Here is a 20,622-nt window from a genome sequence, read left to right as displayed (position 1 = left end):
AATAAAAATATGAAAATTTATGGACTTGTGTAAGTCTTGGATGTTTAAATGATGTGGTATGCTTAAATTTGATATCAAGCTTATAATTTGAATAGTTATGTGTTAAGAGTCATGATTGACATATTTGATAAAAGGATGATGATGTGTTTAAATAAGTATGAACAAAAAAAGAGTTAAAATAATTTGGGTAATAATTATAAATGTTTTTTTTTTAAATTAAAAATGGACTAATAATTAAAGAAGCGTACACTATTAGAATGTCAGGTAGGCACCTGTCATCTCACTTCTTTCTTTGAAAAAACATTATTATTAAAAATTTTATATATTACGCAACAAGTTTTAACATTCTTGTTAAAATTTATTTATATTATGCAATGAGTTTTTTTTTTTTTTTTTTTTTTTTTTTTTTATTAACGTGGGTGTCCGGGCCAGCTTGCGCGCACCACGACTAATCCCACGGGCCCTGAAGTTAACGACCATGTAAGCCTCCAGTGGCCATCATATGAGCAACCAAGGACTCGAACCTGAGACCACAGAGGGAGCAAACCCCTTGATCCCAAGTCCTTACCACTTGACCACCACCTAGATGGTTTTATGCAATGAGTTTTGAAATGACTAGTGATGGATTTTGTATCAAATTTAGTCACATGAAAAAAAACTAATTAAATAAATTAAAGTTGGTTATATGGATGAATGCTAATTGAGTAAATTAAAGTTGCTTGTTTGAATAAAAACTAATTAAATAAATTAAAACATGTTAGAGTTGACTTTTTAAGACCAATTGAATAAATTAAATTCGATTATATGTACAATACTAATTATATAGTATAAAGTTGAGTGCAGTGGACGCTAATTGTAAGAAAACCAAGTCAGCTATTATTGTTTGGAGACTAATTATATGATATAGAGCTAACTATAATGATACAGTTGTAGTTTGTCAAATTTTTGATTGATCCCAAATAAATAAAAAAATTACTATATTCTTAACTGAATTATTATGTTTTTACTTTTGGTTTTGGTAGAAAGTCTAGGGGTTCATTCAATTTTCTAACCAAAAGATAAAATAATAATAACTACTACTCCAAACTTCATACAAGGGTGATGTACCAAAAACTATATAGCATATAATATAAGTATAACAATAAGATTAATTCATCCAATTTGAATGACTTATTTTATTTGATTAAAAAATTTAATTTTTTTAATATTCAAACATGATTATATGTTTTCTTTTCAATTTACTTCTACAGTTAAACAATTTTTTTTTATCAAATCAAGAATCTAGACATTAATTCTATTGATGTCACTAATATTTTAAAAATAATTAGTCAATTAAATATTTTCATTATTAAACAACTAACGATAATAATTTTATTTAGAGTAATTAGACAATTTTTTTCAATTTAAATTATCAAATGTAAACAAGCATTTATATTAAAAAAAAATTCCCTTTATTTTTTCATGTAATCACATCCTTACCATACATTAAACTCTTTAATTAATATAATCACACATGAGTTTTATATTAATTTAATACATAAATTTAAACACCCTTTTAGCATAGTGGGGCCGAATATTTTCTATCAAAAGGGTTACCCTCTTTTTATCAAGTTAAACAAATGCACATATTAACCTCACAATATACTTTCTAATCAACATATTAATATATATATATATATATATATATTGTTTTCCTCACCAATTCAACACCTTTTCTCACTAATTAAATCGATTTCACTTTTTCTTTCCTTTTTGGCCGAATGTCCCTAGCATGTTAAATCTTTCATTTCTTCTTCAAAAGTCCACACCGATCCATCTTAAACAAAAAGCAACAACACATTTCCTACACCATGCCAGCCCCCTTTTGTGTTAACTTTGAATTTTAATAATAATTAATTACAGTTTAAAATATTTTTATTTAAAAATATATTAAAATGATATTTTTTATTTTTTAAAAAAATATATTTAATATAGCATATTAAATCAATTTAAAAAAACTAAAAAATATTAATTTTAAATAAAAAATTTAAAATTAAAAAAAAATACGGATTTAAATCATGTTTCAAACAAACAATAAAAAAATAAAAAAAAATTCTTCAATTCTTCTTTCAATTTCTTTATCACCCACTTTCTCTTCATCCCAACTAACACAATTATATTCATAATTAAATCACCATAATTCAATCAAACAACTCCACACCTTTATTTTTTTCACCTTGGCCGAATCAATCATCCATGGAGGTGGGGCAGGTTTTCTTTTTAATTCCTCATCATAAATCCTTTTCCCACGTCTGAAAACATGATTAGAGCACAACATCTTCAATCAGGATAATAATTCATCTAAACTCGGTTTTTCATAATGTTTTTCTCACACAAATCCATCAATCTACAACATAAATCCAAACCAAGCATAAGACAAGTTTTCTTACCACTTGGAAACAAGAAAATTGAAAAGGAAAGCAAATGAAAATAAGTTTTCTCTTCTTCCAACCCGCCACTTCCTATCTCCCAAAGCTCCAAGAAATCTTCAATTGCTCTCTCAAAATCCTCCGAAACTCCCTTTGGATCCTTTACCCTCTCTTAACTAGTGTTTAAATAGATGGATTTAAGGTGAAAATAAAGTAAAATCAATAAAAACTCTCCCCTTTTTCTTAAGCAAGGTGACCGGCCATGATTGGCTTCATGGGGAAGCCATGAACGTGTATTTACATGGTCAATCTTTCCTTCATTGCACCTTTGCCCCAAGTTTTTTATAATTTCAACTTGATCTCTTATGTTTTTTATTTGCTCAAATATCTATTTTTATTTACTTTCATGTCCCAATAATCCTAAAAAAATCTATTTTAATTTGTTCTATTATTATTATTATTATTAACTATTTTGATAACTTGGAAAAATCCTAGGTTTATAATTTAATTGTTCATATAAATACTAAACCATATTAATATATTATTTTAATTGCTTATCAACACAATTACTTGGTTAATACGTGGTGATGCATAGCATGCCTCATCATTTGGTTTAGTAGATCCATGGCTTCTTTTAATTCATCATTTGGTTTTTTCCTCTGCTATTTTTTTATGTTTTTTTTTAATTTTTGTTATTTAATATTAAGTTTTTATTAAATCTTATTTTTTTATTTTTTATTGTATAATAAAATAAAAAAATTCAACTTAATAAAATCTATAATCCCAATAATAAATTTAACGAGTTAAATAGCTTCAACCTGATTTTTTTTTTCTTTGCTAGTTTTCTTGGAATTTACCTAATTAATAATATTATATCAAATTATATTTTATATAATTTAATTTAAAATTTTCGCTAATTAAAGAATTAAATCAAGATATTTTAAGTTTGAGTTGCTACACTAACTTTAATGATAATGTCAAAATGTTTTTAATATTCTAGACATTATTTTTTAATAAACATAAAAAGTATGTTTAATAAACCAGCTATACCATAAAATACAGCGAGAGTGTATATTTGAAATTTCAGTTTAGATTGTTTTTTAAATAATTTTTTTATAAATATATTAAAATATTTTTTATTTTTAATATCAATATGTTAAAAATTTCAGCTATACCATAAAATACAACGAGAGTGTATATTTGAAATTTCAGTTTAGATTGTTTTTTAAATAATTTTTTTATAAATATATTAAAATATTTTTTATTTTTGATATCAATGTATTAAATATTTTAAAAAATTAATTTAATATTTTTTAAATTAAAAATATATTTTAAAAAAATATAAGTATAAAGAAAAACAGCAGGAAACACCCCTGACATCCTGCTGGGTCACTCACAAACAAAATGCACACCGGTTTTTTTACCGTTAGCCTGTCCTTTTCCGGCAGCGAATAGGGTAGATTATAAAAATTCTGTGCGTGCCTGTGCCCATCCTTTCTCACTCAAAAGCAAAAAAAAAAACAAAAGGAGTGAAAAACCAACGTCTTAAAATTAGAAAAAGACGAAATTTTTTCCAAAAACGAAAAAGCTTCTCCAGGCCTGCACAGTGAAGGAAACAAACAAACCGATGTCTCTCCTCCATAACAATCATTAAAACGTCTCTCCCCTTCTCTCTTCTTTCTGGAGCCTCCAGTAATCTCTGCTCTTCAAGTTAACTCAGTAATGGAGGGTTTTGCTCTGAGTTATCAACTCCTTGTTCCAATTCCTATGATAATATCTCTACCCTTGGATCCTCCTTCACTGTCGTTCCCAAACGAGTTTTGCTTATAGTGTTATGCTTTCAGTCCGTCTGTTTGGGTTCTTGTGCTCGCTAGAGTGTGGTATCGCAGTGGATTTGCTTGAAATCACACAGATCTGACGGGACGGGTGCTCTCAATCAACGGCGTTGGTGATGTCGGTGCTTGCAATTTCAAGCCGCGGCGGTAAGTTTCATCTCCTGTTGTTTTTTACGCATTAATGCTGCTTTTTTGCTTTTGACGAATGAGGAAATTGAGGAAAGAAATTGCACTTCATAAAAGAAAAAAACCGCGGAAAGAAGTTGTACTTCATGAATATTAAAGCCTTTTTAAGGCTACTAAACTTGATTTTTCTTTGAGATTTTTAGCTTACACTGCAGAGTTTTTTGTTTTTGTTCTGTTCTGTTAGGGTTTAACCAAATTTCTGATATTATCGGCACAATACGTTATCATGTTCATTTTACAATTGAAAAAGCTTCCAACACTCGGTCTCATTATTAGAAGGTGTAAAATTTTGGTTTCTTATGTTTCTAGATGTAATGTTATTAGATTTAACATTTTCGTCTCATGAAATTGCATTTACTTTGTTGCTGGTGTTTCTGTTATGGTTTCTTGATTGGAACTTTGTATGGGTGTTGCAGGATTATCGAGAAGAGTCTGGTATTTGTTTCTGCAGCTTTTGATCAGTTTATGCTATTTAATTCCCATCACCAATGCCGATTTAGCTGATGATCAATTCAGAGGGCCGGTCTTATCTCCATTTGGTGTGCCTCTGGCTGCACCTGCCATTCCTGATTTACCCCTCCCATACAATCTACCATCGTTGCATAAACCACGGAAAAAGCATTTCTCACCTCATGGTGCACCGGCATTTGTGGTAGCACCAACCCAACCTCCTAATTATGGTCCACTGATAGCTTCCGGCCATCCCCCGACTAGTTCACACTTGTCTAAACCGTCAATGAAGAAGAATGCATTGGTGCCTTCCAGTGTTGGATTGGTAGATATTGCTCCAACTCAGTCTGGTGATGGCACAAATCCTACTGTTTTAGCTCAGTCCCCATTATCTCCTTCTTTTTCTGGTAAGACATACTGTGTGAACACCTTTCTTTTCCTTCTTTCCTGTTTTCACGGTTCATATGTTGGAAAAGCAACTTGACCATTGAAGAGAAAGTGGCAATATTTGTCAATGTCTTGCTCCTTTATAAACCGTCTTGATAATGCGCTGAACTTCTTGCTTAACTTACAGATATACTCATTCCCGCTAATGAAATCTATGATTGTGATGTGATTATAGAATTGATCTTTCCTTCTGCAGATTGTTGTAAACCAGACATGGTGCTGAAACGAGGGAGTCATGGTTGCCACTGTGTGTATCCAATAAAGCTTGACCTTCTACTTTTGAATGTCTCACAAAATCCTAATTGGAACCTGTTTCTAGAAGAATTATCTTCCCAGCTGGGCTTGCTAGTTTCTCAAATTGAGCTGATAAACTTTTATTTACTAAGCTTATCAAGATTAAATATTTCAATGGATATCATTCCTCACACAGGAATCAGTTTCTCTGCCAGTGATGCATCTGCAGTAAACTCGTCGCTTGCCTTGCATAAGGTTCACTTTGACTCCTCTCATGTTGGTGATTATAAACTCCTGAATCTTACTTGGTTTGAACCTCCTGCACCTTCGCCAGGTAAACTTTGTTTTTTAAGGTGCCAATGTGGTTTTTATATGTAGTGGGTCTTAGCCATTGCATACAGCTTTTCCTTGACTGCCTTCAACTTTGCCTTGTGTGTATTTCCAAGCATCACTTGTATGCTTCCTGATAAAATCATTTTGTTACCAAAGAAAAATAAAAAAGAGGGTATTGTATGAGTTTGAGCAAGAGGAATTACCTAGAGTTGTGGCCCATTATTATCCTACCAAATTGCAGGAAGAGGCTACCTGATTCACTGTACAATACTAACATGTCTCTGCAAACGATATGTTATAGCCACTTTCCAGTTTCAATCAAAGTACAAGGGCACATGGTTCAAATTTATACTGATTTTATTGTCAAATCAAGCACTCAGAACCACTTTCCAGTTTCAATCAAAGTACAAGGGTACATGGTTCAAATTTATACTGATTTTATTGTCAAATCAAGCACTCAGAAAAGTTGCTGTATGTGTGTTGTGATTTGATGTAAATGTTGCCTTCCTATTCAAAACGATAAACACACTAACAGGGTGTTTATAACAATGAGAAATTTTATTGGACAGTGCTTCTATTTTCTTATAACCTTCAGTTTGCTGTGTGTCATGTAATATCTTCGTTTGGATAACAGAATGTGCAATTCTAGCATATGTTTCTGTGAATGTTCAAATTTATGCAAATTTTGCTTTCAAATCCAGCATTGGGAAAATCTGCTGCTTGTTGTAATATGACATGAACTGCTGCCTTTTCTAGCAAAAAGAAAGAAAAATGCTAACTGTCAAGTGGTATAATAGTGGTGATAAATAATAGATCATTGAATAAAGTAAAGAAGCAAGAGTTAAAATTTAGCCTTCAGTTGACATTGTCTTAGATTTGGAGATGAGATTATGCTGGAATTCAGTTTGCTGTTTGATATTTTTATCTCGTAAAATCTTTGTTTAGGTTCCAAAATGTATGGCAGTAGACACCATAGAGATCTTTGTTCTCCAGTATGTACATTGAAGTTGCTTTACCTCTTGTATACAGCTCCTATTGTTGCTTCATCGCCCATGAGGGCACCGGCACATCAATCTTCAACATCAACATCGGTGGGTTCTTCAAAGAAGGGCAAACATACAAATTTGATTCTTGTTCTGGGTATTGGTTCTGGCATTGTGATTATTGCCATTGTATTTATGCTAATTATCTGTTCGTGTGTATTCCGAGAAGGGAAGCCTAAAGCATCCCCTAAAGAAACTGGTAGGTGTTTTAAATATCAATGTCCACACATTTAGTCTCTCAGATTTATATTAGGAATCTTCCAAATTATTTATGCATAGTATGCACACATTGGAATTTGTGTCATTATTCCTGATTATCATTGCCAGTAGCAGGTCACTCATGGGACCTATCAGGTTTTCTCTTGATTGTGAAAAGTTCCTCTCTCTACTTGATCTTTATACAAGGAATGCAGACATTCTGTCAAATCCTTCCTCACAAAGTGCTGCTGCTGTGTCATATGCAGCCTTCAGCCTTTAGGCTTGTAATTTGTGCATTCCACCCATATTACATTGATAGGTTCGGGAATATAAAAAAAATAACTATCAGAAAGGGAAGCCAAGAAGAGAAGTTTCCTGCAAATGATAATTTTGTTTACTGAAGAAGGGGGCATGTTGAGTGTCACACCTAGACAAACCAATTTGCTATGCTTTTTATAGAGGCATTTAAGAAAATGTTGGCCACACTGGTCTAATTCATTATAGTTATGCTTGCATCTGATTTCTGTTAACACTAGAATGTTCTCAACTTTAAGTACTTGATTTGCCATAGTTTCCCAATGATAAAATGTTTCTGCTTGAACAAGATTAAGCTTGCAGCCACACCTCTTGAATATAAATGCTTCCTGATGTTGGATCTTTTTTGTTAAAAGTTTTCTTATGGTTCTTTGCTCATCTATGCTTTCACGTTGTCTTTCTTAATGATTTATTAGGTTTCCTTTTTTTTTTTTTCCCTTCCAATTCAGTAAAGCCAAGGACCATAGATCCAGTTCCAGCAGCAGGGTCTCTTCCACATCCTTCAAGTACACGGTTTCTAGCCTATGAAGAACTTAAAGAAGCAACAAACAACTTTGAATCTGCAAGCATACTTGGAGAGGGTGGGTTTGGTAGAGTTTTCAAAGGTATCTTAAGTGATGGCACAGCTGTAGCAATTAAGAGGCTTACTAGTGGAGGGCAACAAGGGGGTAAAGAATTTTTGGTGGAGGTTGAGATGCTTAGCAGGCTGCATCACCGTAATCTTGTCAAACTTGTGGGCTACTATAGCAGTCGTGACTCTTCACAAAACCTACTTTGCTATGAGCTTGTTCCAAATGGAAGTCTAGAGGCTTGGCTCCATGGTAATTTGATATTTTTCTTTCCAATTCCAGATCTTCCTAGCATTTTGATGTTTGATATGGTATTTTCTTCTTACTTTCAGTTGCTAGCAATAAGATGGAATAAATATTATAGAGAAGTTAGGCATTATTCATTACCTATTCTGAGCATGTTTGGCTCTTTAGTCGAATGTATTGGTATCAACCTGGCCTTAACACTGGTGTGAAAACATCTTGTCCGCATCAGTAGAATTTTGCACCTGACCAATTCTCTTTCTAATGTTTGATGTAAAATGACTTCACAGCATGAGTGCACGCAAGATATGAAATTTAACACACTCTGGATTGTTACCCCATCTGTTTCTTTTTTCTGTTGACTGTTAACCATCAATAGACCTTTCTTTCTTGGCCTACAAATGGCCACATCAGCGATGGAATATCAAGTGGACTAATGATAACTGGTATTGCATTAACAGTCAACTAATGTTTTTCTGTATTTGCATCGGATTTCTGAGAATCTGATGAGTTGGACTGGTACACATTTGTATAGTATCTGAATCCTTGCTATGAATGTTTTGCATTATATTATTCAAATATTAATGCTGCTCCAAATATGCATGCCTTAGGCCCTCTGGGTGCAAACTGTCCTCTGGATTGGGATACCAGAATGAAGATTGCACTTGATGCTGCAAGAGGACTTGCATACCTACACGAGGACTCTCAACCCTGTGTCATCCACAGAGATTTCAAGGCATCAAATATATTGCTTGAGAAGAACTTTCATGCGAAAGTTTCTGATTTTGGACTTGCCAAACAGGCACCTGAAGGCAGAGCAAATTATCTTTCCACTCGTGTCATGGGAACATTTGGGTTTGTCAGAATTCCTCTCTTCTTAATTATATGTTTTCTCAAATTGTTATTGAGATGAAATGGTATTATTGCTCTATAGGTATGTAGCCCCTGAGTATGCTATGACCGGACATCTACTAGTCAAAAGTGATGTTTATAGCTATGGAGTTGTCCTCCTCGAGTTGCTGACTGGAAGGATGCCTGTAGATATGTCACAACCATCCGGCCAAGAGAACCTTGTCACTTGGGTTAGTAGCATACCATCTCAGCCCATCATTAGAATTCTGGCTTCGGCTCCGTTTGTGATTACATTTTCAAAACCACGGTTTGCATCTAAAACCATGGTGTTGAAAAAGCGTTAAATTTCAGCTTTATCAAAACCAAGGTTTTAAGTGTAGTTTCAAAATCATACTATTCATATCCTGATACCTGGCAATACAAAAAGATACGTAACAATTATTAAAATTCTGGATAGGCTAACAAATTCTGTTCTATCGCTTTCAGGCCAGGCCCATTCTGAGAGACAAGGACCAGCTAGAAGAGCTTGCTGATCCAAGGCTTGCAGGGAAATATCCCAAGGAAGATTTTATACGAGTCTGCACAATTGCAGCAGCGTGTGTTTCCTCTGAGGCAAGCCAGCGACCGACTATGGGTGAAGTAGTACAGTCACTTAAAATGGTGCAGCGTGTAATGGAATATCAAGATTCCATGTCAACCTCCCATGCCCGGACCAACCTGAGGCAGTCATCTAATACCTTCGAATCTGATGGGACATCCTCAATGTTCTCTTCTGGTCCATACTCTGGCCTGAGTGCCTTAGATAACGACCATATCTCCCGGACAGCAGTTTTCTCTGAAGATCTTCATGAAGGACGATGAATATATCGAAGGTAGCAATCTGTAAGCAATCTGATAGCCCCAAGTGAGGAAATATTTAGTAGGATTTCTTTTTGGAATAGATTTTGTAGTTGTGATTGGTGGAGTGGCTGCCTTTTGTTTTGCCTTGTGGAGAACCACCGCTGCCAAGTCCCCCCAAAAGCAGCGTGGCTACTCTACATGGCTGTTGAAATTTTGTGTATATAATAGATTCTTATTTATGAATCTTCTTCAACCCTTCTTCTATAGCTAACTTCCGTAGTTTAACAAAACTAACTACTTAATTAGTCTTCATGGTTTCAAAAAACAAACTATGTATTTAATTCCTATTTTTTTTAAAAAATTATTCATGAATCAGCGAGTAGATTAACTATCTCATGTGTGCTGCATGACAACTGTTTGCTAGATATATCATACCCTCCCTCCCCTTGCTTCCCTAGCAACCTTGGCCACCGAAATCCCTGCCCTTGAAAATATAGTCTATGAGAAAAGACAAGGAGCTAATAACAAAAACACACTTCTGATATATTTAGCGTTGACAAATTATTGTCTTGTTATCTGAAATCCACCAAAAACCAAGTGGGCGATGGCTGCAGATCTTTTGCATTTGGTTTGGGAAAAGAAATTGGAACCCTAATTTCTGGGTTGCCAGGACGTGGCCACTATTATATGTCCATAAATAGTTACACCAAACTTGGAGCTTTGGCAAAATTTGCATGGTGATCCTATTTTCTTGGACAACCCATTCACCCCCTATAAAGATCCCATAAATATATACTTTCTTTCCCGTTGCTCCCATCGGCCCTCACATTGTGTCTCCATTTCTGCTCTATTTCCAAGAGAAGAGAAGGTAATGGAGCTTAACAAGTTCACCCTTCTCCTTATTTCCTCTTCTCTCCTCCCATTTTTGGCCGGGGCCATTTTTGAGGCTCCAGGGATTGCTGATGCCCTAGGGCCGGCCATGTCTTTCTTATCTGAGGCAACCACCCGATCCCCATTGCCACCTCCAGTTGTCTCCCCCACCATTCGATCCCCATTTCCGTCGCCAGTTTCCTCCCCACCACCGCCTGAGTCTCCAGCACATTCATCCTCCACACTGCCATTACTATCCAACAATGCTGCACTGACGAAAATATGTGACGTAACCCGTTACCCAGCAGAATGTCTTGCCACCATTGCTCCTTCCCTAACTGGCGAAACCAATCCCATTTCAGTCCTTAAAATCGGGATACATGCTCTCCAAAAGAGTTTTGAAGAGGCCACGGCTGTTGCCACAAAAATACTCAACGATCTCTCTACAACAGCAGCGGTTAAGGCCCCCCTTGACACATGCGTTGAGTCTTTTGATAATGGAATCGCTGTTCTCAATGACGCTTTGACTGCAATTTCCGCTCACGACATAGGCAGGCTGAGCACTAAGCTAAGTGCCGCTTTGACATATTCTGACACATGTGAGGAAGCATTTGCCGAGCAACCAGACCTCGAATCACCATTGAAAGAGACGGATCAGCATCTGGATAAGTTGGCTAGCATCAACTTGGCCATTTCTACATCTCTCCAATGGAGTTAAATTAATCGTTAGTTGTTCTGTCATGTATATCATGCTTTGTGTAGAGGAATATTCGATCAGTAATGTGATGACGCCTTTTAACATGTCTTCATAGTTTCAAAATAATCCTCTTTGACTGAGAATAATATTGCGCTGCTCGACATTCTTTCCTGATCTTCTGCAAAAATCTCGTACCGATCGTTTCCTCACCTTCATTGAATCTCCTCCCTCTCTCCCCCACCAAGAAAAAAAAAAAAGTTCTAGTGTTTTATCTTTCTTTAATGAAGCTTCGAAATACCTGGACACTCGCAAGCAACAACTTAATTTGTTGCCTTCGACAATACTTCATGGCATTGGTGATTGCGTTTCTTGATCATTTCAAACCAACACATGACATAATCAAGAGGAAAAACAAGAGGGTGCACAGGCAGTAGCCAAAGAAAACAAAAGTAGGGGGAGAAAATAAAAGATCAAGATACAAGCAAAACTTAGCTTTCCATTAAGAGATTCCCAGAAATGATCTTACATTATTCTACTTATGATCCAATTGGATGGCTAGAGAAGGATGGATTATCAAGAAGGTAACATAAAAATACTTTCAAGACCAAACAGAAAGAAAATGTTCTTTTCCCAAAGCAATAATCCAATCTCCAGCTAGCCGAGCATACTATTAGAAATCTATTTCCAGGAGCAAGCGCGCGATTGTATCAGTATCTTGTTACCTGAAACCACCACAAACCAAGTGGGGATAGCCGACGTTTGTGAATTTGGCCGTGGCAAAAAACTCGGAAGCCAATTTCTGGCTATCTTGTTCACAGCAAAGGAAGAACAAGACATCATTTAGAGGTAAGGAAAACATAAGAAAAGCTTTGCTGTCATCCTTAGCTGCTCTGCACTTATGAAACTACTATTGGAAAAACCAACCTGGAAATTCTTGATGCGATGACTGATGATCTCTGTAATACATAAATGCAAAAATAGTTAAGCAAGCAGCCGAGTCTGCAAGAAAAACTGTAGAGAGACTTAAGTCACACTATCCCAAGACCACAAAAAAAGAAAACAAGCTGACAGAACATGAGAAGAACCACCACACATTCTCACACTAGAAAATAAATACTCCTGGCTCCAGGAAACTAGAACAAATCATCCAGATAAGAACTATTACAAGAACCAAAAGGCTCTTTAACTGCTAAACATAGGAAAACTATAAAACATAAACAGCAGAAACTTCAAAAAAATATATCTTTAATTTAGGCTCTTAAAAGACATTTTTTCAAAACAAGTCCAAGCTTGGATCGAATCAGCTCAAAGGGACTGGTAGGGAGAGATTAATTTTGATAACCCTTGCAAATTCCACCCCACCAAAGCTGGATAGATTGGGAAGTCCTAGTAACTTTTCTGCGCCATAACTCTCAGTTTACTCGTATCAAGATTTCTAAGAGTATGACATAAAGAAGCATTTTGATGGCTACACATCTTCTCAGCATAAGAAGATGAAGAAGATGATAACGTATGTAAATCATCCATTCTCTTTCCAGGACGAACAATATCAACTTCTAACACTTTGATGTTGCACAAGAATTTCACATCATGAGGGCTAAAGCATCTACAACATTAGTCACTGAGAAAAGATTTTTCTTTACACAGCTTCAGTTTATCAAGAGTAATATAATTACTTTGGATATCATCGATAACAACAATACCCTCCTTTTTCTACAGGATTAACTAAATTATTTTCCGTGACAATGCCATCACTTCCTTCGAAGGAATGAACACTTGAGAACTTGGAGGCGTCCCCGGTGACATGGTGACCACAACCAGAGTCCACGATCCATTATTTTTCAAAATCATTAGAAGCACCAATTTTTATTGTTTTGGCAATGAAACAATCTTCTTTATTCAAATACTTCTCACCTTTCTCAGAATCCACACATTTTTTAGCACAAGGTTTTCATTTTCAAGAAGTATTGGGTGATTGAAAGATTACTTTGAGTAGTGTTTTGCTGGCTCATTTTCAAGCATTTGCAGCCTTGCCTCACCCTTTTTGTTGAGCAACCTTTGCCAAATTTCACTTGCGGATTTGCGAACATGCTCGAACAAAGCACGAGAGATTGACCTTTTCAAGACAAATTCTTCCTTAGCATTGTTTTGTGTCCACTGCTCAAGAGAATCAACATTTTGAGCATTATTTTCGGGAGCTGCAGTATCATCTCCCCTAACAACTTCCCACAAATCTTCGCCAAGGAGATAGGACTCCATACAAGTCCTCCAAACTTTATAATTGGACTCTATCAAAAGCTCTGTACCAAGTCCAATTACACGACCATTCAATTCCATATTTCCATCTTGTACTACAACTGATTTCCTCTACCAAGGATCTCTCTTTATCAGCCATGACCAGGGGCTCTCATGACATATGCCTAGAGTCTCTTGACTCTGGAATCGCTGACCTCAGTGATGCTTTGACTGCAATTTCATGTCACGACATGGACTGATTGACTCAAATGCTTGGTGCCGTAGCATCATATCCGGAAACATGTCAGGACGCCTTTCTCGAGCAAGGTGAAGAATCGCCATTGCAGGAGATTGATCAGAATTGGACAAGCTAGCTAGCATCACCGTGGAAATCACTATATTGCTCCTAGGAGTTAAAATAATCGAGAAATCCCATGTCATGCAAGAACTAAGAAGCATACATGTTTCACTAACACGCTATATGAATGTGGGACTCCATCACCGGTCACAAAATAGGAATTTTAAACATTTCATTCTTTATTCCTCTGCCTCAAGCGTCTCTTTCCCACAAATAACAGCAGCATTAAGTTATGTTATTGAAGGAGACACTTGTATTATTTAGGCCAAATGTTTCTCTTTGATCTTTATATTAATAACAAGTGCGCAATCGATTTATTGATCTACCTGATGATTTAAGGTATTCTTGCCTTCAATATGTGTAACAAGGGCGCAATCGATTTTTACAGAACCATTTTGCGAATGATTTTGACACCCGGATCTTCTTTAACTTCTTCCTACCAAAATGGTTTCGTCTTATATTTTATGGTCGCAATCTTCTATTGTCTTGCACAACTCTACTATAAACTTCAACACAAAACTTCATTACTAGTCTAGTTATTATACATGTAAAACCATGCAAATTAAATACGAAATAAAACATGTGTAAAATTTAATGGGATAAAGCCAACTACTTACCTTCACAAACTATAATTATTATTAAATAATAGTATTGTTTGAGTAAGTCCCGGTAAGTATTAAGTTTCTCCATAATCACCTTCCTCAAATCTCTAAAGTCACTAGAAAATATAAACATATACTAAAAGCCTTGGCTTTTTATTATAGTAAAGAACATTAAAAGTATCTTTTCACTTTGGTCCTCAAAATTTCTAAGGATTTTTTTAATTTCAATTTTTTTTTTAAATTTCAGCCTTTAACATTGGGTTTACCAAGTATAAAGTTTCATAATTTATTTTAATTTGCTTTCTAAGGAATTATTCTATTTTCATGATCCAAGTCGTGAGTTTTAAGAGTTAGTTGTGTTAACTCGGGTCATTTTTTTTCTATTTTTTAATTAATACTTTATTCAATTTCATCATTTGACATTAAGTTTATTGAGAATCAGACTTTATAATTTTTTTTATTTTTCTTTTTATGAAGTTATTTTGGTCTTATAATCTGAATCACGAGTTTTGTGGGATAATTATGTTGATTAGATTCATTTTTTTATCTATTTTTTATTATTTTTTATTTGCTTTCTATAAAATTATTTTAATTTTCTGACCCATGTTTTGCAAGTAAATCTAGGTTGACTTAGATTTTTGACTTTGATTTTTTTTGTCTTTTTTTTTTAATTTAATCATTCAAAATTTGATTGATTGAGAATTGAGGTTTATATTTTTTCTATCTTTCTATGAGGTTATCATATGACCCAAGTTGTAAGTTAGGCCAATTGTATCAACTTCTTTTTGTCATTTTTGTTGATTTTTTGTTTAATTTTATTTTTTAATATTAGGTTAGTTGAGAATTAGACTTTATAATTTCTTTCAGTTTACATTCTATAAGGTTATCCTTATTAATCCTGATCACAGGTTTGGTTGGTTGAATCATGTGATTTTTTTCTTTTTAACTTCAACCTTAAATATTAGATTGATTAAGAATTGAGTTTTATAATTTGTTTTGATTTACTTTTTATGAGATTATCTTGTCTTTATGACCTATGTTTGACATATTGACTTAACTTATTTTTTTAGTTAAATTTTATTTTTAGTTTTATCATTTAATATTAGGTTGATCTCAAATTAAGTTTAATAATTTTTTTATATTTGTTTTTTATAGGGTTATCAAGATTTCATGACCCGAGTAATAAATTTGACAAGTTGATCTAATATGATGCTGTTTTATTTTAAAAAAAATATCATAATTTTTTAAGTCAAACTATATTTTTATCAATTATTTGAATTATCTTTAAATCTATTAAGTCAACTAGGCTATATTAAATCAATTCTCGTATAGTTTAATTTTCTTTTACTAAGAAATATGAGTATTTTTTTACTTTTAAAAAATTGATCTAATCCACAATATAACATAAACAATAATCTAGTAATATTACTATATAAATGAATAAAAAAATAAAAACATTTTAAAAGTTTTAAGCCATTAGATAATTACCATGATATTGTAACTAATGATTAGTTTCACTAATGCACTAGCTTACTCATGTATATTTTTATTTTCTTTCCCTTAATATTTAACATAATTACCCTATTATGTCTTTATAGTTTATATTCAAGATGATGCAATCTAACTTGTAAAAACTAAAGATTTCAAGTATTGAATAAAAAATTGATATTTTTAAATGAAAATGCAACTCAGTTAGGTTAATAGATAACTTTTATAAATTAGTAGCATATATTTAGATCCAAAAGAAAACTAATCATACTAGAATAGGTTAATACCTTAAAATTATGATTACAAAATATCCAACTATTATATCAAGTTTAAACTTTTCTAAGTAATTTCACAAACAGTTTTCACATTTAAAGCCATTATGTTGTTTATCAGACCGATAGATCTCTCAGAATTAGATTAAAAAATTATTGTTTGGGCTAATTTTATTATTTTTTCTAAATATTTTAAATTTATTTTTTATTTTTAGATTTTGTTTTAATTTTTATAATATCTTCGGACTTTAAATTGTTTTCTTGTAGAGGTAGTAGGTTTTAGCCTATTCTAAAAGTCTTCTAAATCTCTTGAAAAGATATACATAATACACTAAATTAACAAAAAAATAAAATTATAATTTCACATCTAAAACGTTTTTCTTCGTTAAAATTTATATGCTGTTAGCTTCCGTTTGTATCACAATAAAAATCGGCTAGCAAGCTACAATTCCCGGCCATAGAGAAATAATAGTAATTCTTTCATACACCAAGAACCAAACAAAAAATGAGTATAGGATTTCATATGGGGTAGTTCATTTGATCGATTTTCTCTGCATCATACCAATCAAATCAAGCCACTTGGAGATCGAAATTCGCTTAATAACCTAAGAATATTATGGACATTGCTTATGGAGTCATTGCTCTTGATCCAATGAGGTAAGAATCATATGATATGTCACCAAGAAGGGAAAAAAAAGTCATACCATAAATTGCACTAGTCTGAGACAGGTCGTAGATTATTCCACCCCCTTTTCTTTTTAGCCTACGCCGCCTTCGTAGTTGTATTTATCATCTCATCAATTTGTTATGAGGCGACCTGCGTGTGGTTGAGGCCACCTGCTTCCCTGCAACTTCAAGTCGTAGAATTCCTTGACCTTAAGAATATCGACAGATAAAAGCAAAGAGAAAGAAAATTGGTCCAACCACAGACCTGTTGTCTGAAGTCCAACCACAGACCAAGTGGATGATAGCTGCAACGTTTATGAATTTGGTTCTAATGGAAAATGAATTGGAACGCCAATTTCTGGCTACTGCCTGGATAGAACAAGGAAGAGCTGGACATCGTGTTAGAACGCGAATTTCTGGCCTGGCTGGAAAACCGCAAGGAAGAGCAGGCAATCTTTTTTCCTCAGGTTGAAATAAGGAAAAAGAAGGATGAAGCTCCCTGTTGTTATCCTTGACGCTATGCCCTCTATGAAACTATTCCTGGAAAACCAATTAAGCTGGCCATCGTTGATGTGTTGATTTCCAGAACATAGATGCAAAACCGACAGTCCAGAGTAGTTTAGAGTATTTGCAAAATCTGCCCGCAATCCTATTTTTTGGGATCAACCTTTTCACCCCCCTAGAGATCCCATAAATACTTGATATGTCCCATTGTCCAATCACTTTTATTTAATCTTGTCTCTCCATTTCTTCTCTCTGTCAAGAGATTCAAGGTTATGGAGCTCAACAAGTCTAGCTATTCTCCTCCTCCTCCATATCTCCTCTCCTCTTCTCTTGTTCTTATCTTTAGGCCATTTGCATCCCTCGCAATGCCAGCAATGACGATAGCCATGGTCCCCCAGGAATGGACTTGCATGTCGCATCTTCAGCGTTCATGCAATCCCTACCGCCAGTTTCCTCCCCATTACAATCACCGGTTTCTTACCCATCATTACCTGATTACCCACCGCATTCTTCTTCCGTATTGCCATCACCATCCAACAATGCCGCGCTGAAGAAAATATGTATGTGGCGTGACCGATCACCAAGCAGAATGTCTTGCCATCTTTGGCCCTTCTCTAACCGGTGCTATCGAACCACTTTCAGTCCTTACAATGGGAATACATACTCTCGACAAAGGCTATGAGCAAGCAACAGCAATGGCCACGAAACTAAGTAATGATCCTTCTACAGACGGTGTGGTTAAGGACTGCCTTGGTGTATGCCTAGACGTATTTGACCTTGGAATTATCGACCTCGATCAAGCTTTGACTGCAATTTCCTCTAACGATATGGACAGTCTGGTTCAATTGCTTAACGGCGTTACAGGATATTGATTTAATTTATCTTGTAAAGTAAAATTTAATATATACAAGAGGATTCAGATAGTTCAATGATAAAAGTAAGAGCGAAATAACTATAAAAAACATTAACATGTTAAATATGATTGAAGTTGTATTAGAATTAAAAATTAGCAATCAGTTTGAAATTAGTTCAAAGATATTTATTTGTCTACAATTGAAACTTAGAGATGAGAATAGCCCTTAATAGTTTTTTTGATGGTGGACTACTTAAATTTGAGTTGATAATACAAATAAATTAAGGAATTGATGTTATTTACTAGATGAATTTGAACTTGAATTTAAAATCATCCATTGCATGTGAAAACAAGACTAATCTAGGTGGATTTCAAGTTCAGAACGTGATCTTTCCAAATTGTCCAACCATTATTACATTGGACTTTTGTGCAAGAAGTTATAACCATTTTAAATTTGGTCTGTTTATATTTCAATTAAAATCAGCAAATGTGTACTAGTTTAATTTGTCTAATTACTTTGTCAAAGTTCAATTTTTGAGCTTGATTTCTGTCATGTTGAATTTTACTAACTATAGAGGAATGTTCCAATTATAAATATGGCATCAGAATATGTAATAAAGAATTTTCGGCTAGGATTTGAATTTAATTTAGAGAATTAAGAGTTATTCTTTCAAATTAATTTGTGAAAAATCCTACCTGACTTAACATTCTTCAATCACAAAGAGTATGACATCAAAATTCTAGATTGATTTTTGTAGCATTCAGATCAACTTATCAAAGTATCATTTTAGTATATCCTTTAATTTATTTACTTTAAAATTACTATAATTCAGTCTAAACACAAAAACAAAAAAACAACACAACCAAACCTATTTTTCATCTATTTTTATCATATTCATTATTATCAATTTTTAAATCATACACGGCACATCAGATACGCTGAAACATGCAAGGATGCCTTCACTGAGCATGATGAAATTGCTTCTGCTTTGGCGGGGATTAATGATCGCTGGGATAAGCTTGGTAGCATTAGCATATCGATTTCTACATTGGTCCCAGGAGTTACAATAATTTAGAAAGCCCATGTTATCATCATATTGGAGGGAGAATCTTTTGTTTTTGTTGTCTTGCCATATATATATATAGGATATATAGAATATTGGATAGTATCGTGAGGAAGCATGCATTAATTTCATCGAGTTCTTATGCATCGATTTCTCCGATTTCGTACTGATACCTGCAACTTTTCCGTCTTTTAACTTCTGACAATCCAAGAAAATTCCTTTTCTTATTAATTTTTTGATTTTTCGTTGGATTCTCTTTTTTTTGTTTCACGGCGGATTAATTTTCCAATACTGAGGGTGTTCCTTGATTGTTGAAAACGTTACAAGGCACAAGACTTACTCTGTTGATATATGAGAATAACGAAGAGGAAACTGGTGCAAGATACTCACTAATATAGGAAGCAAAAGATCACAGATAGCTAAAGCATTAAATGACGAGCTGTACAGGCCAAGTAGTAAGAAAAGGAGTAGAGTCACATCTTTCATTGTAAATACGTGCTCTGAGATATTTTGAATTTCTTGGATTTAAATTAATGGATTTAAGAGGGAGGCCAAACACAATTATGTTTGGACTTGTAATTTCTTGGCTTGCTTTCTCATTGCGTTCATGCATGTCTAAGGTATATTTTGAAACCAATAAATTTTAATTGTTGAAAACTTTTCAGTTTTTTTTTTTAATTTTAAGAACTAGAAAATTAAAGAAAACGTGTTTATTAACTAAATGTGAAAATTGTTCTCTTCAAAACACGTATTTTTAACTCTTTAATCTTCTAAAAACATCAATATAATTGTTTTTCATATTCACCTAATATTTTATGATCATTTATTTTATAATTTTCAATTTAACCCAAACATTTGAAATTCTTGAATTTAATAAATATTTTTCCTTACTTTTCATGGAAAAATATTGTAGAATAAATAAAAAATGTTAAAAAATACTCTTTTTTAAAATGTAATTACAAACCTATATCACATTTAATGGTAATAATAAGAGCTCATTGTATTTATAAAAAAACAAATTTACCCTTTCATGAACGAGCTTAATAGTTAACCTTTTTGG

At 33.8% G+C, this 20,622-nt stretch overlaps 2 protein-coding genes and 1 long non-coding RNA gene across 5 annotated transcripts; 2 read left to right on the top strand and 1 right to left on the bottom strand.

Annotated features, from left to right (window-relative positions):
* The first annotated feature begins 3,957 nt into the window (after positions 1-3,957).
* Positions 3,958-10,219, top strand: LOC105137994 (proline-rich receptor-like protein kinase PERK3). Of its 2 annotated transcripts, XM_011043967.1 has the most exons (8): positions 3,958-4,390; positions 4,846-5,286; positions 5,523-5,894; positions 6,923-7,135; positions 7,899-8,270; positions 8,873-9,116; positions 9,196-9,343; positions 9,600-10,219. In XM_011043967.1, the coding sequence occupies exons 1-8, from the start codon at positions 4,360-4,362 to the stop codon at positions 9,972-9,974; spliced, it is 2,196 nt and encodes a 731-aa protein (XP_011042269.1). In that variant the 5' UTR covers positions 3,958-4,359; the 3' UTR covers positions 9,975-10,219. The 2 variants fall into 2 exon arrangements, with proteins under 2 accessions (XP_011042269.1, XP_011042270.1); XM_011043968.1 differs by lacking the exon at positions 6,923-7,135.
* A 505-nt stretch (positions 10,220-10,724) lies between these two features.
* Positions 10,725-11,598, top strand: LOC105137992 (Plant invertase/pectin methylesterase inhibitor superfamily protein). Its single transcript, XM_011043965.1, has one exon. It carries the CDS (start codon positions 10,825-10,827, stop codon positions 11,539-11,541), a length of 717 nt encoding a protein of 238 aa, XP_011042267.1. The 5' UTR covers positions 10,725-10,824; the 3' UTR covers positions 11,542-11,598.
* Positions 11,599-12,221: 623 nt separating this feature from the next.
* LOC105137991 (uncharacterized) lies at positions 12,222-18,036 on the bottom strand. Of its 2 annotated transcripts, none has more exons than XR_844694.1 (3): positions 17,407-18,036; positions 17,180-17,326; positions 12,222-12,476 (listed from the first exon to the last, which is right to left on the bottom strand). It is a non-coding gene; the product is annotated as an uncharacterized LOC105137991 (long non-coding RNA). The 2 variants fall into 2 exon arrangements; XR_844695.1 differs by having other exon boundaries at positions 17,180-17,320.
* Positions 18,037-20,622: the final 2,586 nt, after the last annotated feature.

This window comes from Populus euphratica, unplaced genomic scaffold (genome assembly GCF_000495115.2).
Source record: "Populus euphratica unplaced genomic scaffold, PopEup_1.0 scaffold173.1, whole genome shotgun sequence".
Classification (NCBI taxonomy): Eukaryota; Viridiplantae; Streptophyta; class Magnoliopsida; order Malpighiales; family Salicaceae; genus Populus; species Populus euphratica.
This window is presented reverse-complemented; position numbering and strand designations above follow the sequence as displayed.

Bases quoted from the DNA above. Each gene is read 5' to 3' on its own strand.
- LOC105137994 (XM_011043967.1), top strand. From the start codon at position 4,360: ATGTCGGTGCTTGCAATTTCAAGCCGCGGCG. The intron at 5,895-6,922 runs GTAAACTTTGTT...TCTTGTATACAG, and splicing joins ACCTCCTGCACCTTCGCCAG to CTCCTATTGTTGCTTCATCG. The intron at 9,117-9,195 runs GTTTGTCAGAAT...ATTGCTCTATAG, and splicing joins CGTGTCATGGGAACATTTGG to GTATGTAGCCCCTGAGTATG.
- LOC105137992 (XM_011043965.1), top strand. From the start codon at position 10,825: ATGGAGCTTAACAAGTTCACCCTTCTCCTTATTTCCTCTTCTCTCCTC.